Source organism: Apus apus, chromosome 5 (genome assembly GCF_020740795.1).
Source record: "Apus apus isolate bApuApu2 chromosome 5, bApuApu2.pri.cur, whole genome shotgun sequence".
Lineage (NCBI taxonomy): Eukaryota > Metazoa > Chordata > Aves > Apodiformes > Apodidae > Apus > Apus apus.
Genome location: NC_067286.1, coordinates 28,667,368 through 28,684,948, shown reverse-complemented (window position 1 = coordinate 28,684,948; position 17,581 = coordinate 28,667,368). Strand labels below are relative to the sequence as shown.

The 17,581-nt window shown below is 43.3% G+C and overlaps 1 protein-coding gene across 8 annotated transcripts in view; it reads right to left on the bottom strand.

Annotated features, from left to right (window-relative positions):
* DPF3 (double PHD fingers 3) overlaps positions 1–17,581 on the bottom strand; it is a 178,127-nt gene that overhangs the window by 102,408 nt on the left and 58,138 nt on the right. For 7 of the 8 annotated variants that reach the window (XR_007889587.1, XR_007889588.1, XM_051620435.1 and 4 more), the window contains 2 exons: positions 5,593–5,753; positions 263–370 (listed from right to left, as the gene is read on the bottom strand). Coding sequence is in view for 6 of the 8 variants with exons in the window: in XM_051620435.1 (XP_051476395.1) it covers positions 263–370; positions 5,593–5,753 (269 nt within the window). In the remaining 2 variants the exon portion in view is untranslated. Of the gene's footprint in view, positions 1–262; positions 371–5,592; positions 5,754–5,863; positions 5,876–17,581 lie in introns of those variants that run through there. The other variant, XM_051620439.1, reaches the window with a different exon arrangement.

Below are 17,581 nucleotides of genomic sequence, written 5' to 3'. Positions count from 1 at the left end.
AATTTGCTAATGGAGGCAAGGATTCACCTCTACAGAAGGTAAACTCAGCTCCCACTGCATTCAACACAAGTTGTACTCATTTCCATAAGGGGTGAGTCGAGTGCAGAGGGTTCGGTGGCTGTTGCTACAGTAAGATGCAACAGATGCAAGGAGAAATGGTTGAAGAGGGGCAAAGATAAACTCCAAAGTCGAAATGCCGGGTTTGCATGTATGCCAGCTGCTCTGCAGCACAGCAGAGAGAGAGAGGCAAACAAATTCTTACCAGGTTTAATTTCCAGCAGCTTCAGCCTGGAATCCTCAGGGGGATGCAAACGCCTCTTTTTGCGCCAGCAACGTGCTGGGTACGTGTACAGTTGACCTGGGGCCAGACCTGAAGATTAAAGGCAAAAAAATAAAAGTAATCACATTTCAGTTTGTAAACCACAAGCAGAGTCTCTAGCATCTTTGTTCTTGCACTTCCAGCATTTCCTTGTTGGAGGGTTTGGTCCTGCAACTCCTGAGCCAGAACTATGCATTCAAGGCATCCAGTGCTCCTGAGGCTCCTCAGCACCTCTTGGGATCAGGCCTGCAGAGAATCTAAGACTCACTTGTGCACTTCACTCAACTCACAGAAACCAGATGTGGGAAACTGTTCTTTTCTTCCCCACATAAGTCTACCGGGGGTAGCCCCCCGGTACCGGCTTGCGACATCAGAGCTGCACATAAATAATTCGTGATTTCTTCAGGGTAAATAAAATTTCAGATTCTTCTGGGTCACAGGGGCAATGTCTTCTCCATGGGCATAGAAGACCCCTTGGGAAAGAAGGTATGAAGTCCTGACAAGCAAATCAGAAGGCTCTGATAACCAGAGCAGCTCAGGAAATTTGTGTCTCCCAAGTGGGAGGAAACCAAGATCCATGAGGTCTGGCTCTTTGGACTCTGTATTTTTGCTTAAATTCTGGACTTTTGTTTGAGGACAGATTGCTCATTTTGGTTATTTCTTCCTCATGCCAACATCCGGGATGAGGGAGGAGAAACAGAAGTAATGCCTATATTACTGCTTTCTCCATTGAATACCATTTGGCATTGCTGGCTTTTGAACTGCCCTGGCTCTCCCTTAGCCGACATTCAAGCTATGCTTTGCTCTCTTGCATTCAGAACACAGCAGGGCTTCCTGAATGCATCACTACTAGGGATTCAGAAGCACACTGCCAAGTGCTTCAAAGTGTCCTCAACTGCCCCAGATACTCATGACATACAGAAATACCCAGCAAGACAGAAAAGTTGGAAGAATTTAATTCTCTCTCCTGCTTCCCCTGCCCTCTCCATACATCAATTCTTCTTTGGCTCTTCTGTCCTTCTGTTGTTGCTGTTGGTCTTGAAGAGGCTACAGAGTGTAGCTGGAGTTCCAGCCTCATTGCTTTTAGAAAACAAGTAAGACTACATAAGAGAAAGGATAGGAATAGTGTTACCATATCTGAAGCTGTACCAACAGTGAACAGCTGGACAGCATCAAGGGGATTCCAGCAAAGCAGAACAGCACAAGTGCAGCAGGATGGCCCGAGAGGTCTCTCATCCCTTCTGAAGCAGCCAGGAGAGTGTACCAGCTTGGGAACAAAACTGACTCACTGAAGAAAATGAGGTTAATGAATACAACAATACCCTGTTACTGAAAGGGAGAGACAGGGGGAAAGACACAACAAAATTACTCACCTCAAGGGAAGGGGCTAATCAAATGCTGCAAGTGAAGCCTAAGCCCCTGGTTTGAAATATTTCAACTGTTGGGAATATGAGTTCAGACCCCAGCAAGACCCCAGCACTTTCTACCTCCTTCCAAGGCTTTGGTGCATAAACAGAGCACCCACAGCACACTGCCTGAGGATGGGTGAGCAATGGAGTATTCACAGACATCCTGGCTGATTCAGGGCACTGAACTAGGTCTTTTCACACCCTTATTTCATTGCTGCACAGCTTTCTGGCCATCATTCCCACCCCAAGAAGGACACATTTCAGAGTGGGGCACTTAAGACTGGTTTGCAAATCATAATGTGAATAACTAGCACTTCTACAGCACTTGGACACAGTTCTTCATGGCACTTTGCAAACATTAACCACTGCAAACAATTGCTATTATGATGAGGTGGATTGTGCCTGGCTCTGATGTGAGTCATTAAAGAGGCGGAGGCAAGAAGCCTCACCCTTTCACAGCAGGTCCTGTGCAAGTCCTCACTCACAATATTGAAATGATGTCTGCTACACCAAAGCAGTAAGTCAGAGAATCAGCCCTCCATTGCACAGGCCTCCACAGAGAAGTCAGTTGAATGAAAGAAACACCATATCTTTGAACATTTGTCCCAGACAGACAGGTGCAAGGATCTACTGCAGTTTTGGGGAGTATCTGTTAATGTGGGTTCAATTATTGAGTGCTCTGATATGAATTAGCAGTTCTAGATTCATCCTGGACCATGAAAGCCAACTACAAATGCTGAAAGCCCAACAAGAAACAAAGCAAGTATTCTTGAAAAGACAGAGGTGGTAAAGCCTCTTCCCTAGAGGATGTATAGCCCATTCCAGGTGGCAGATAGATCAATAAGAGATGGATGATCCAACATCCAACATGCCTTGAGCTAAGCTCCCTGTTCCTGTTCATAATAGCCTTGCTCATTAACATGCAGCTATCCAATGAACTTAAAACATATAACAGACCTTCTCTTGATCCAAACCCATCAAAAGCTATCTTCAGCTCTCCACCCTGACCCCCATCTGTGCTGGCTCATATGAAGTGTGGATCTTTGATTGTTTACACAAAGGAGAGGCAACACACAAAGGGTCAGTTCTGAATGCTTTGAATCCCACCCTGCCTTGAATACCACCCCGCCAGAGTCAATCTTGCAGTGCATATGGAAATAAAGCATATACACATTTTACTGTCTTCTGTCCTGGCTCAGTTGTCTCTCCCTCTGGTGCCTTATAGGGCAACCAGAGAAGGTTCCAACCATTTGCTTATAGAGGAAATAGCAGAACCTGCTGTGAGTTATGTTGTTTATCTCATTAGTGTAGGAGAGCCATAACTCAAAGCTCGCGTGAAAGGCGAGAGGAGGAGAGGAAAAGAAGAAGGGAGTTATGTACAGTATTATGTGATATTAACCTTGAACTGTTTATCATGAGATGCAGTTTTCTGACTCCTTTAACAAAGAGGACAGTAAGAAACAATGTTAATATGCTGAGATCCTTAATCACTCTGTTTTTCAAGCCTTCTGTAAGTGAAAAGTGGTCCTGGAGTTTTGCTATTTGCCTATACGCAGTTTTTCAGGTTAGGAATAGTGAATGGTAATGAACACAGCACATCAGACAGATACCAGGGTGGTTGGCTGAGAATTTTCAGAGCCCTTCAGTACGGGCATACAGGCATTGTGTACAGTCTGAAAACAAGCGTGCTAAAACTGTAGAGGGATGTTTTGAGCCTCCATATACTACAAGAAATAGATGATGCAAAGACACCCAAGGGAGCACTAAATGAGCTAATGAAAACCAAGAAAGAGAAGAGCAAATATGGGGGAGGAAGGTTGCTTCATTTCTCACTGATTATTCTAATTCAGTATAACAATGGACTAAGATTTGATGGCCAATGAAGAATCAGAAAGCTTGTTTCACTTAAGACTCTCTGTGAAGAATGTTCCACCGTAAGTCCACACTGAAGACCTGCAGGAGAAAGTACATTGGTCTCCTTTTGCAGGCTAAGCTGCTGAACAGTTCATTTTCAGAAGTGAGGAAAGAATGATTTGCACAGTGAATTTGGTCAAGGTAGTCCAGAGAGCTTGTGGCTGAGAAAGGCAAAGCATTAAGATTTCTTAATTCCTGCTGTGATGCCATAACAGTATTATGATGATTTCTTCTGTAAGTGGGGAGACACCAATGGGACCCATACAAGGCTACCTATGTGTCTATCTCTGTAGCAGATGCTCTTGCCAAAACCTTACTTGTGGATATAGTGCTTGTATACCGGCTTATGACTGTGTTCAAAACGATAAAAATAGCAGCACCTTACTCATACCCAGATGCTACAGAAATTCCTTGGGTAACTGGATTAGGGGAGAAAAAAAAAAAAAAAAAAAAGGTAAGGTAAGGTAGTTTTGCCAAAGCATAATCTCTTAGGAAAGGGGAATTTTCCACTGAAACAAAAATTCAACTGTGGTCATGAAGCAACCTACAAAAGAAGGGCTAGCCCAGAACATCAGACAACTCCCAGCTTGTAAACCACATTCAGCAGTCCCAGATTACCCCAGCAGTTTTGGCAGAGGGAACATTCTCAGGGTATTTTTAACACTGGTAAAACACCTGTTATCTCCTGCAACAGAAGTGGCTGCATTTTACTCTAGAAAGGTTTTCTGATAGTACTGCAAGACAATACTAAATCTACTTTGTATATTTTAGGAATAGGAACAGTGCAAGGATCCTTCCCTCAGTATATCCTAGGAAAGGGAAAAATTCAGCTAAGCATTCTTCAGAGGCAGCTTCTTACTCTGCCTCCAAGAGAGCAGGGAAATATCCTATGTGTTCCTCACACTCCACCTCCAGGAAACTGGCCAGTGAACGAAGTATGAGCAGGCTGCACGTGCACTTCCCTGTAACTCCAGATCTGGAGTTCTGGGTTTTTTCAGCATGGTATATATACACATGTGTGGAAATCATGCTTCTGGTACCCAGGCACCCTAGCCCTTCCCTGCCTGGATTCTCTGGTCTGCACTGGGTGTGTGTGTGTGTGTGTGTAAATTTAAAAAAATAGAAACCTAGTACAATGCTGTTAAAAAAATCTGTTCCCTGAGCTGATGGTGGGTCAGATACTGAGCCATATTCTAGCAAAATTCCCACGGGGGTTCAGGAGGACTTCTGTCTGAGCAACATGTCCAGTCTCTGAACTGGTGACTGTCCTTTGCCTTTCAAACAAGGATTTCAGATGGATTTACTCTAACAAAGGAAAGATTGACCAAAGTCTACAAATGTTACAGTGCTCTTTTCCCTTGAGCGTCACTCAGCTTTGGGACAAGCATTAGCCAAAGCTCTTTAAGGACATGTACCAACTGCTTTCTGCACCTGAGAAAACTGTGGCTCCAGAACCAATATCCAAATAATTTGTCCAGAGTAGAACTAGGAGTTATAGGTATATTTCTAACCATCAGAAAAACATTCATACCAATAACTGGACTCTTCTATATTTTACCTTGGCTTTACATCCTTCCCAATAAAATTCATTTCCAGCATTCATCTGAGAAACTCTCACGTCCACCTCTCTACCCTGAAGATAATTCCAGTCTTGCTTGGAGAAGGCCATTTTGTCGTCTGCTCCAGGCTGCGATCAATAAGCATTAAAAGAGCTACAATGATGCAGCCTTAGAAACTACCATGTCAGGCACTTCTTTGGGCAGAGAGAGAATAATTAGGATGAGCTCTCTGCACTTACCAAAGGAAATCCCCTGCAGGCACAGAGGTTTAGGCAGGTTCCCTTCTGTGTGGCCCGTAGCAGGTTTGAGCTCCTATTAATTAAACCCCATGAGGCGTCAGTGGCCAGCCCTCCATACATGCACATGCATACCCAGACACAATGCTACCAACCTGGTCCCCTGTGCCTCTTCTCCATCCAGATGTAGCAGTTGTTCTGAGCAACCCCAGTTTGTGAATCCAGGAAGGGGAGGCGGACGCTTCGCTCAGCACACAGCCGAGAGTTGTAGCTGCGACAGTGCTCAATGGCTTCTTTGTAGAACTGGTCCCCGAGTCTGCCAAAAGAGACAGGCCACAGGGTAAGAAAGATTGCATTGCCCCTTCAATGAAGATTAGGAAAAAGGGAACATAAGGGTGAGCAGAAAAACTCTCCCTGAACACGTACAAAGCTTGCTGACACGAGACACTGCTGGAGCAGATCATGCAGAAAGTGCCACCAAATTATCAGACTTAGGAACAGGGCACAAATCTTTTCAGTATTGGCATAGCTACTGAATGAGCAAATGCTGCAACCACATCAGCCGATGACCCTGAGTCAAGCAACATATACACCACAGGAACCTCATCCTATTGTTTCTCTTCCCCTGTAGTTTGACCAGCCAATTCAGCAAGCCAGTAATTTCAATCCTATGGTACAGCAACTCCTGCAACCAGTAGCAACCAGAAAGCCAGCCAAGTTTAAAACTTCACTCCAGCATTTTTTATGTCAGAGAGCCCATGCAAGAAAAGGACATGTCCTGATAGTGTATACTTCTGAGGCATGAAAACACAACCCTTAACAACTAGGGCCACATCTGCAATGGTCAGACTAGACATTTCGACATAACCCTTCCAGATTTTTTCACAGTCAGGCCTGGGGCACCAACAGCAGCAGGCTACACCAGTGACCAGTAAGATCCAGCACAGCAAACACTGCTTTCCTCTGGAGCCCAGTGGGAGGAACAGTTCTAAAGACAATGTCACTTATTTAATAAATAACTATTTGTTCAAAAATTCTGAAGAATCTTCATCTTCCCTTGAGAAAGGTTTAAAAACTCTGCCTGCTGGAGATTACCAAAATCCTCCCTCCAAATTTTTCTAAACAGGGAAAAGCATCAAAGTAGAGATACCCCGAGGACACAAAGCAGCTGTCATGCTGGAGCATCGCGAAACAGGTGGGCCACACTGCTAAGCTTCACTCTTGATCTGTTGTCAAGGTGAAATTCAGTCATGACAAGAATAGCCAGGAAAGCTAAGCATTAGGGGTAAATTCATTAGAAAATAGGAGTAGAATGATTTACAGCATGACTTGCCCTGACTCATATTCATTAGTGTACAAAAAGAGAATGGCACATACAGCAAGGGAGCCAAAAGGATGCATGCACAGAGATAAAAGATGCTCCCTTTCCTGCTTTATGTTATTTTCTCTGCTACCCTATTCCATAGGCACAACTGGCATTTTAAAAATATACACCTTTTGCACACCTCTGAATCTCAAATCAGTGCAAATTGCTCTGGTTTACCATCTGTGTACACAAGTCTTCTGACTTGTGTATTTTAAATCACTCGGTTTCAACTTATTACTTCCATGGGAGCCATACTCTTCTCCTCTGGGCTGTACTGGCCCAATATCTTCTCACTGACAGTGAGAGGCCAACAGCAGAAGATCAGGTAAGAGCACAAGAGCAAGGAAAACACAGAGGGAGGAGCCTTTAGTTCCCCCTCCTCACTTCTGATGATCAGAACTTAACTTCCCCAAGCCCAAAGTTACCCAGTGGTGAGGATATTATATTTAACACACATTGATGAATCTTTCTTCCATTAAATTATCCAACCTGCTCTTCAACCCCATCTTTTTCATACCTAAAACACTGTGGTCCAATAAGTTCCACAGCTGAAGTACAATTCATGTGGAAAAAAAAAGCATTTCCTTATGCTTGTTTTAAGCCGTATCTCAATTATTTACAAACACAAGTCTGTAGTCTCTCACAAAGCTTCCACCAGGTCATTTCTGCAATGAGCAAAGAGTAACCGTGATGCTGAGCCACTGGATGGGGAATGAGCACTGTGGCTGGATGCTGGAGCCCACCAGCTTCCCTCTGCCCTCTGTCACTCTGACTTCAGCTGCTGCATTTCAGCGTGTCCTCACGGAAGAGAAGGGGGCAGTCCTCCAGGCATTGCTCACAGGAGTCAGCACATCCTGGTGCTACAGAGACTTTCTAGGGGCTATTCAGCAGTTTGGTGCAGCAGTGAAGGCCTGTGTGACTGCCCACAGCCCTGTCCCACGCCCCTGACCACCAGCCCTGGGCAGCTGCCGGCGGGGGGGCTTGGCCGGGCAGCTGAGGGACAGGGCAGCTCTCCAGACTGGCCAAGTGAGCAGAGGGCAGAAGCACGGGCAGAGTGTGTCCAGCCAGATCCCTCCAGACACTGAATCCCTGCAATGACCTCAAAGCCCTTTCTCCATAGAAAGGCAGTGGGGGAGGGAAGGGGAACAGAGGAGAAAGGAAAAGATAAGCTGCACTACTATACAAAGAATGTGACTAGGAAGAAACGAAAGCTTATTAAAAGCTGTAATTAAAGTTGTACACTTGTGTAATCAAAGTCAGTAACAAGGAGACTCCAGTTGATCAAAGATTAACAGCTCTTTCCACAAACACTTGAGCTTCCACAGAGCTATGTCAGATTGCCCCTATATTAAGCCAGGGATGCTCACTGACTCCAAGGAGTTAGAGGAAGGAAGAGCACAGCTATGAGACAACAAACTTTCACCACTGCATACATTTTCTTTATCCTAAAAATTACTCCAGTCATTAGAATATGCACACCAGGAATCATCTGTGTTAAGAAAAACACCATCCAGATATAGGATCTGGCTGGAGATTACCTCAGTTCCACCTTCTTCTAAGACTGAAAATAACTATAAATCTCAGAATGTTAAACATTTGGCTTTAATTGACACTGTCAAGTAGTGTATAAGATTAAGTTTCTGATTTTTCTAAGACAGATAAAAGGGGTTTTGAGATCCTAATGACAGGGAAGCTACCGAGTAAATTGGTCATATCCAATCTTGACACAATCTTGTAGTCTTGCTGTTTCATAACATTTATTTTAAAGATTTTAAATATGTATCTCTTGCCTTAAAGAAAAATAATAATTTAGGAGAGCCATTTAATCACCTCCAATCACTTTAAGAAAGCTTGCCTTGGCTCCACTACAGCCAGCACAATCAAAAACCCCATCCCTTAAGTATTTACTGTAAAGGTCAGAATTCAGATCCTGGGATCTTGAGTCCTTCCCTGAATTTCTTTCTGAATGGATTTTTATTTTTTTCTTAAGTGACAATTAATCAAATATAGGGAAGTAAAGAAACAATATTTCCTTATGACACTCGTATCTCATTGGAAAATTGCAATTACTTTTGGGTAATTGGTTGTTTTGTTTTACCATTACTCTTTACTGGAGCAACTCTGACTCATCCCAGATTTCAGTTAGGTTTTTTTAAGGAGCTTTATAACTTTTTTTTCTCTGTTTTGAGTTCTACATATACAAACACAGCGTATTTTATCTTACACAGGAAATCCAGAAAGTATTAATTAGAATTGAGGCATTAAAACTGAAGTATGGGCTTATTGTGCTTGTCACTCTGGAGTCATGGAGGTCGGACAAAACCCAGCCCTCCCCCAGGAGGTTTACCATGGGGCTGGAGAGCAGACAAGGGCAGGAATAAGACCAGGGAACACATGAGCTCAAATGAAACTCAAATGGATTGGCTGAGTTTGAGCAAGCGAGATGCATGAAGAGAAAAAAAATAAACGGACAACATTAATAGTAAAAAGTATATCATGTGTCAGAAAGATTAATCATCTGATGTTACTTGCTTCATCGTTTCTCCAAGCTGTGTTGCTATGGAAGACTCACACTTCATCTCCTGAAAAAATATCTGTAAAAACTATGGGGAATTTCTGCATTATTTCTGTGAAAAGTATGTATGAGTCAGTGCTGTGCTGTGACTGACTGCATGGGTCAATTCTTCCCTTTGGACACAGGAGTGAAAGGTCACACAGACTTATCTAGGTTGATATTAATGACACAAAATTATCAGCATATGTGTAGCTTTCAAAGATGCTGGGGAAAAAAAGAAATCAAGGGGCAGGCATGAACAACTGCTGGCCAAGAAAGGGAAATCGTACTGAAAGCAGCACAACTGGAAATACAGAATAAAGTCATCTGCACACTGCAGAAATCACACAGCCCCTCTGAGAGTGCAGGGCCACAGGTGAAATCCCAGACGCTTGGGACACACAGGCCAGTGACACTGCTGGCCTATCCACAGGCTTTGCATTCCGAGGACACTAAAATAACCCGGTTCTGGCTGACTAATAAAAGCTCTCTGGCTTGGAAAAGAACAACCTATGGTATTACAATCTTCTGCAAGGCCCCATAAGTGGGGTGTATGTCTAGTAGGAGTTAGGGACTCTTTTTTGGTGAAAAAGGGTGGGACTGAAACTAAACAGCAGGCTGGGAGCAGCAGAAGAGCAGCGGGAACAGGGCTGAGCACTCTGCAAGAGGCCCCTGGCACCACCAGCCTGCAGGTCCTGGGGCAGTGATGTGAGGCTGGTGCAATTCCACACAGCCTTGCAGGTAGTCGCTGACATGAGAACATATATCAGGACAGAGGATCAGATCCTGTGACTTTCATAAGGTCACTGTCCTTTTAAGCATTAAGAAACAGGTTTTTCTATCCTGGAATCAGGTCAGCTAGTAACAAAGTCAGTGAAGAACAACTCTTCCCTTCTCTCAGCCTTTGCCTGCTTACTCTAACAAGATCATAGGATTTCTGAGCAGACTCTGACTTACTGCTTTTCTCTATAGTATCTAGTGCCATGACTTCTCTGCCTAGGCATGCCTTATACAAAACAAAACAAAAGAAAAAATAAACAAACCCCAAAACTGGCCTGGTTTGTAAACTGTGAGTTAGCAACAAGGACCAAAATCTGGCTTCTCTCCATCTGCTTCAGGACACTTGTTTCTCTGCTGACACGGGATCCCCAATGGCCCTGAAAGCAGCAGAGAAGCTTTCCATCACTACTTTCCAGCTCATCCTACAAAGTCACAGCTATTCAAGTGCACCTTTTATTAAGGCTACAAAGTTGAGAGAATCTAGTGCACCCCTCCTGCCATGCCCACGACATTTTGGGCTAGGATCCAGAGAAAGAGAGCACTCACTGAAGACACATACCCAGACAAATTAAACCATGATTACAGACCCACACTGCCCCTGGAAAACTTGCATAATGAAGAACCAAGTGCAGCTTTGAAATTTCCACCAAATTCTTTGAGTATGAATCCAGATTGTCTCCAGTTCCTGAGGCCAGGCCCCTTTCTAGTAATTTCCCTCTTAACCCATGCTCACTACATGACTAGGCAAGTAGAAAGCTGATAGGACAGAAAGAAATGACTAATCATGCAAGAGAAAGCAACAGACCTTTCCCTCTGAAGTTTGCAATGGTCCCCAGCCATGATCAAAAATGTGGAACTTGGTCTCCTCATGACCACGGACCTTTCATTTACTGTACTTTTAGCCTCTGGTCTTATATTTTAGATCGTTTGATACTGTGAGGAACACTGAGGACACCTGAAAAAGACATCTTAAATCAGAACTTGTTCTTCAGTAGCACAGTCATCCAGTCTCAAACTGGGCAAGATCTGAGAAGTGGTGGGGAACAAGTGATGCAACACAGCTTCAAAAGATTCTCTGCACTCTCCTTTTGGAGTCATTCATGAATGAGTCTGGAAATGAAGCACCAGTAGGGTCTCACAAAGATGGACGAGACTAAGAATCATGTAGATGTTATCTGAGCTATCAGCTGCCTGCAACACTGCAGACCAAAAGGTACATCTTGGCCTATCACGTCTTGGCCAGTGCTGAGTTGGCTACACTCGTTCCTTTGCAGATGGTCACAGGAGGCCCCTGACAGGCAGCTGCTTGTCCTCTCCCTAAGCCTTGACATGAAGAATGCCACAGACATCAGTTCTTCCACTGCTTCTACTTAATATCTATGCAAAATTTCCAGGGAATATGATGAAGTGTATGGGCAGCAATGCCAGCCGTTAGGTTAATGACACATAGCCTTATGTATCTTTTCCCTCTCATGCAGATGGCACCCTCCCAAATCTCTCAGTGTTGAAAGCAAAGGTAGCATGGCTACAGAAACAAAGAGTGGTTTTCCCGACATCAGGTGAGGCATAATACATTGCTCAAAATCCTACACAAACTCTGAGGGCAAGGTAAAAGTGCAGGAAGGTGCAGATTCAGTTTTCTCATAACGGTCAGTTGCGTCTGTCCCTGTGCGACATCGTCTAATGATGTAAGGGGTGTGAGCATGAGCAAAGGCAAAACAGGATCTCCAGATGCACCACAGAATGACTCAAATTTTCTGGGCTTTCAGTTTTTTAACATAAACTTGGCAGCTTTGTAAAGACCCACAAACACATGTCTATCCTAGACACTCCCAAGAGCCAGAGTCATTGAGGCACCAATTTCATTTCTATACATATTGAATAATTTTACCTGTTGGACAAAAAAAGGCCTGTGTAACTTTCCCCAGCATGGGAGTCAGAGGGAAAAAAAATGGCTAGCAGCGCTGTTTCAGCTGTAGATAGGGTACACAAATCAAACCACAAAGCAGTATACAGCTGCAAGCAGAGACAGTGTTGCTGGTCAGCAGTGATTGAAGGGTAAATGACAGGAAAGGCTTGCAAGGAGAGTTAATGCCTTTCATTGGAAGAACTCATACAGCCAGGTCAAAACAGACAAGCTTACAAGCACTTGTTCAAAAGTACTGTGCCAGGTGCACAGACTGTATGTGGTGCAAGAAATTAGGAGCCATCAGAGAGCTGATGACAAGTTCCTGAGTCAGCACTGGTGCAGCCCAGATATTACAGCAGTCAAGGAGAAGCCCTGAGCTATGAGTCTAGGTTGAATCCTAGATCAGTGAAAGAGCTATTTCCAGCACCTTGCTCCAAGCACCCAGCATCCAGCACCCAGGAATCCTCTTCTGCCAGGTGTTTATCAGCAGACTTCCCCTGGTGGGCTGGAAATTCCTACTGCTTATTTTGTGGCCAAGATCTACAGGCTTCTCACTGCTTGAATCATGGTGTGATGCTGAATCCTGACAGAGAACCCAGTCTCATAGAGTAAGCTAGATTCACTACTCTGGAAACAGTTTCAGACTGTAATTTAATCCAGCATGAAACTACAGGTATCATCTTATGCAAAAAATCTGTCTCTGAAGAAAAATGACAAGAGGTAGGCGTAGCTTACAATTTGGGGAAAATTGATCTGATTAGCCCCATCTTCACAAGTATTGTGGAAATATGAGAGTTCTACCAATACTTCAATTTAAAGGAAAAAAAAACACACAACAAAAACCAACCAAACAAAAAAGTAAAACAACAAAAAAAACCAGAACAAACAAAAAAAAGCAAACCACACCGCAAAGCCAGCAGCACAAGTTAATACTGCCAAGAAGAGTGTGGTAAATCAGGGTATTCTGCTGACAGCAGCCTGCAGGCCAAATCTGGCTTTCAGGGTCAAGAGCTGCTGCCATCTTTGTGAAGGAAGAAGGACCAGAGCTGGAGGTGTTCCTGCAGCTGTGCATGGCCCCACACAAGGCCTGCAGCAACATTCCCAGTTCTCAAAGCCAAAAAGGTGGGATCACTATGCCCACCTTAATCAGCAGTTAACATGCAGAGATGTTGGCTTGATAGAACAGATCATTTGTCCATTTCTCCTGTTACTCTTCCTCCATTTCTGTAGAGAGATAACAGCAGCAGTTTCCATGCCACACACCAGGCTATCTAAGGTGTTTCCATAGACAGACATTGCATAAAAGCTCTAGTAGACTCAGCACAGTGACCAATTAAGTTAATCTCAGAGGCAGACTCCTTGGGGATACCTCAGAGCATGTATTCTTTCTCAGGCCAGAGTTTCTGTTTTAAAGAGATGCAGCATCATCCAATTAAATGAACAACAGGTGTGAAAGGTAGTAACCTAGACCTTTTCAGTATCTGAAGGCAGCAGCCAGAATTCAGCTTGGTCCTAACCTCCCCCAAAAGGTCAAAAATTCTCTCCAATTACAAGAGGAACAAACTAATGAAAACTTCAGCAAAAATATTAGATTGAACATGACAACATCCAAGAGATTTATTTTTTTTATAGATATATTTTTGTAGAGAAGCATCTCAAGCTGCTAGAGCATGGGGTCACCAGAAGTCTGCTTGGCTTAGTGCAATCATAGCCTTAGGGGCCAGATGTAGCGAGAGACAAATCTATCCATTCAGCTCCCTCAATCCTGATTTCCCACAGTGGACCTATCTTTGGCATTCCTACATCCAGGAGAAAGGTAGATTAGATAAAAACATAATCTATCACCTGAGCTGGCACTGGGAAGCTGGCAAACCAGAGTTCTACAAATAACTCTGCCATGACTTCCTTTGTAGCTTTAACAGTTCCCCTGCAGAACACAGGTAACACCCTACACTTACCTCGCTAATCAATCGTGTGCATTACTTCAGGCACTGCTTATACTAAAAGATGTTCAGATCATCAACAGACATTCTCTCCTAGATCTGGCTGTGCTGGCTAAAAATATCACCCGTCCCCTCCTACCCTGCTGCTTTTCACTGCTTCTCTCCTACAGCTTACTGCTCCTGCACCTCCTGCCAGTGGCAACGCTTGCACAAGCGCTCTCTGATCTACTTCAGACAAGGCCATTTGATCTGTTTGAGCAAACCCAGCTGGCATTGCCTGGAGCAGCTGAGGGCGACCTCACAAAGCCCCTTCTACCAGAGGTAGTCTCCAGCAGCACAACCAGCTCGGGTTTGTCAAATAGCACACTTGTTCATCTGCAATGGGGAAAAGCCTGTCCACACCTTCAGTGGTGACAGCTATGTCACACAAGCAGCACAAGCTTCTCAGGAGACACAGCATATACAAATGGAAGGAGTTTTTCCCTACCACTACAGTTACATCATCAGCCCAAATGACACCAGCTATGCTGACAAAAGCATTCCTTTTCATGTGTCTGTATGTATCTTGTCTTTCATTATTTCATCAGATCTCAACAGGCAGTGAGGTGCCAGGAAAGAGCATGAGGGTTTTGCATGCTTCAAGCAATGTCAGAGTTGCAACTGTCCAAGCTCTGCATCATGGTCCTGGGCTGAAAGAACTCTGTTAGTCCTCTTGGAAGTTTCCAGGCTAGGATTTCCCCTGCATGTTGTGCAGTTGTTTAGTAGTCAAATATACAGTGCCATTCAATCCAGATGGCAGAATTTAGAAGAGATCAAAATAAACATGCAAGTAGAAGAGTAGTAGAAATATTCCTAAATGGAAGACAAGCTTCCCCACCATAATTTGTAATTTAATTAACACTTCAGGTACTTCCTGTAATTTTACTAGAAAGAGTTAGTGAGCTCACATTCTTTGGGTGATTTACCTCTTCTGTAGGAACCTGGTATCTCCTGCTGCAAAGGAATTCCCGCGGCAGGAAACAATCCATTTTGCTCAGGTGAAGATGCTCACACACAAGTAGCAAAGCATAGATTTATATAGATCTATAATAAAACCACATAATAATTATTGTTTACCTTGCCTCTGAGCTCAATCTTGGGGGGGAAAAAAAAAAAAAAAAATCAGCTACAGCCAACACTTTAAAGCTTAAGTTACTAAACGTGAATGGGTAGCACTTTCAGTTCCTCAGTCACAATACATACGACAAATAGAATACACATGTAAGAAAACAAAAAAATCTACTCTACCCAGTCAATAATTATTAACCACACAAAGCACTTACAATGGAAAATCGTATTTTCTGTTCTTTACAAAGTCATCTTAAGCCTAGATAATTATGGTTATGTTTCTTTGAGTTATTATTTATCTTGAATACACAGGAACAATCATTCTGTTACTTGTATAAATCTATTGACCTCAGCAGACGTACAGCAGGGATACACTTGACTCATGCTACATAGGGGAATTCCCAAGAGGACTGTGAGTTAGATTTCCTTTTCTCACCTCCTTCCCCCAGTTCTACCCACACATGGAAGTAGGGCAGATTATGGGCATTCCTCTGCTGAAGTACCATTATTACTCCTCAAAAAGGAACAGCAGAAGGTAGGAGTAACAGGTGAAACAGATGCACTGTGTCCTCCAATACATCATCTCACAGTTCCCTTAGCATAAAGAATACCTTGTATTGAAAGCACACTTGAACTGACTGAAAGGTTAACACAGGATCTTCTGCACCTGGAGCACATCCCATGGGAGCAAACACACACATTGCTTTAACTCTAAAGAGTGCTATTTCAAAAACCTCTGTCCTTGTTTCTGTAGAAACTTATGCAGCAAATAAGAGGAACAGTTCGATATAGTCAAGAAAAAGCAGTCACCACAACTAGCTTTCAGAAACTCAAATATCTGATGGTTGTTCCCCTATACACCAACATCCCTTGCATGTGTTTTTCTTCCAGCTTGGCTCCTGTTCTCAGCACTACCTTAACTCAAGTAGCAGACTGAGGTAATTATTACTGTAGAACAGTTAAAGCAAATAGAAAAGCCTTTTAATTCACTTAGCAACTAGCAAAGCTTTTAGAAGTGTGTTGCTGTGATTATCACTGTACAACAAAGATCCTCCCAAGAAACTTACTCCTTTGGCAAGTTTCACTATTCTTAAAGACTCCAGTTGTTTAATGGATATCTCAACCATGCTAGGGTAAATGTCAGATCCATCTTTGGCCCTGTGTGTCCACAGAGATCTTCAAAGACTGATGATGAAACCTTGCCTGTGACCAAGCATCAGGTCCCAGTTCAGCAAAGCACCTTATTGAGTGTGCAGGTCCCTTTCAATTAAAAGGTGGGCAGATATTTTAATATCTTGCCGAACAGACATGGCAGCACATGCTTCAATGCACTTTTAGAAGGAGGTGTCAGAAGCAGGTACACGTGGGCAAGCCTGTTCACGTCAGTTTATCATGTTTTCCAAGCTGGAACCAGCCAGAGCTAACACATTACTTCCATCTTCTTTCTGAAATGTAATACAATGCAGTAGTTACAGCTGTAGGTCACAAAAGTGTAAGCTAGGGATCGTGAGACAGTCATTAATCAATCAACCAGTGGAAATGGGATCTGAGTAGATATCATTATCTCTACATTACAGATGAGACACAGAGAGTTTGCATAACAAAGCCAGAGAGAAAGAGAAGGCACTTTTCTTATTTCCCAGTTTTGCTCCATCTTTTTTTCTAAAATTTGTTCTCTTGTTCTTCAAGACTTTCTTCCCCAACTGCAATCTAGTAATTTTCTTCATTCAGAGGCAAAGTTGACTCATGTCATCCCTGAAAGCTAGCTGAGGCTCTTCTATACAAAAATCAGTTAAAGAAATACAAGAGCAACCTTTGTTTTTTCCAAACATGCTGTAAAAGCTACCTGAACACTGCAGTGACAATGAGAATGACAAGCAAAGACAATTACTAAACAATAATTTGGACATGGAACTAAATTGCATCCTGTGTGTCCATTTGTCTGCACCCCAATTAGTATAGAATGTAGAGCAGCAACACAGTGGTCTATAAACAGGACTAGGTAAAGACTGACAAGTCACTGAAAGAAAAGAACTGAGGGAGTCAACTGTCAGAGCAAGGAGAGGTTATGGAAAAAACGAGAGAGAGAGTTTAGCCCATTGCCCTGGAGTAATGGCTAGCCTTTAACACATGGCCTCTGCTCCTGTCAGTATTTCTTCTTGGACAGGTTATCTCAGGAATTTATGCTTTCCAATAATTACCTTTCAGAGGGCTCTCACTTATCTTGCAAGAAGAATCCACCAGTAACCTGACCTGCATTGCTCATGCAATCGCCATCTAAACCCTCTAACCTTTCATCCCATCTCTCAAAGCAAAAGCAAGCAGTTCTTCCCAGACTTCCAGTGCTGCATCAGTAAGGACTGGTGGAGTTGATAAAAATAAGAGTTTTAATACTTAATACCACACAAACATTGATGAGCTTGCACACAAAACCAGTAAAATATTATCAGCAGGTTAAAATACTTCCTGGAGTAATGTTATGTTA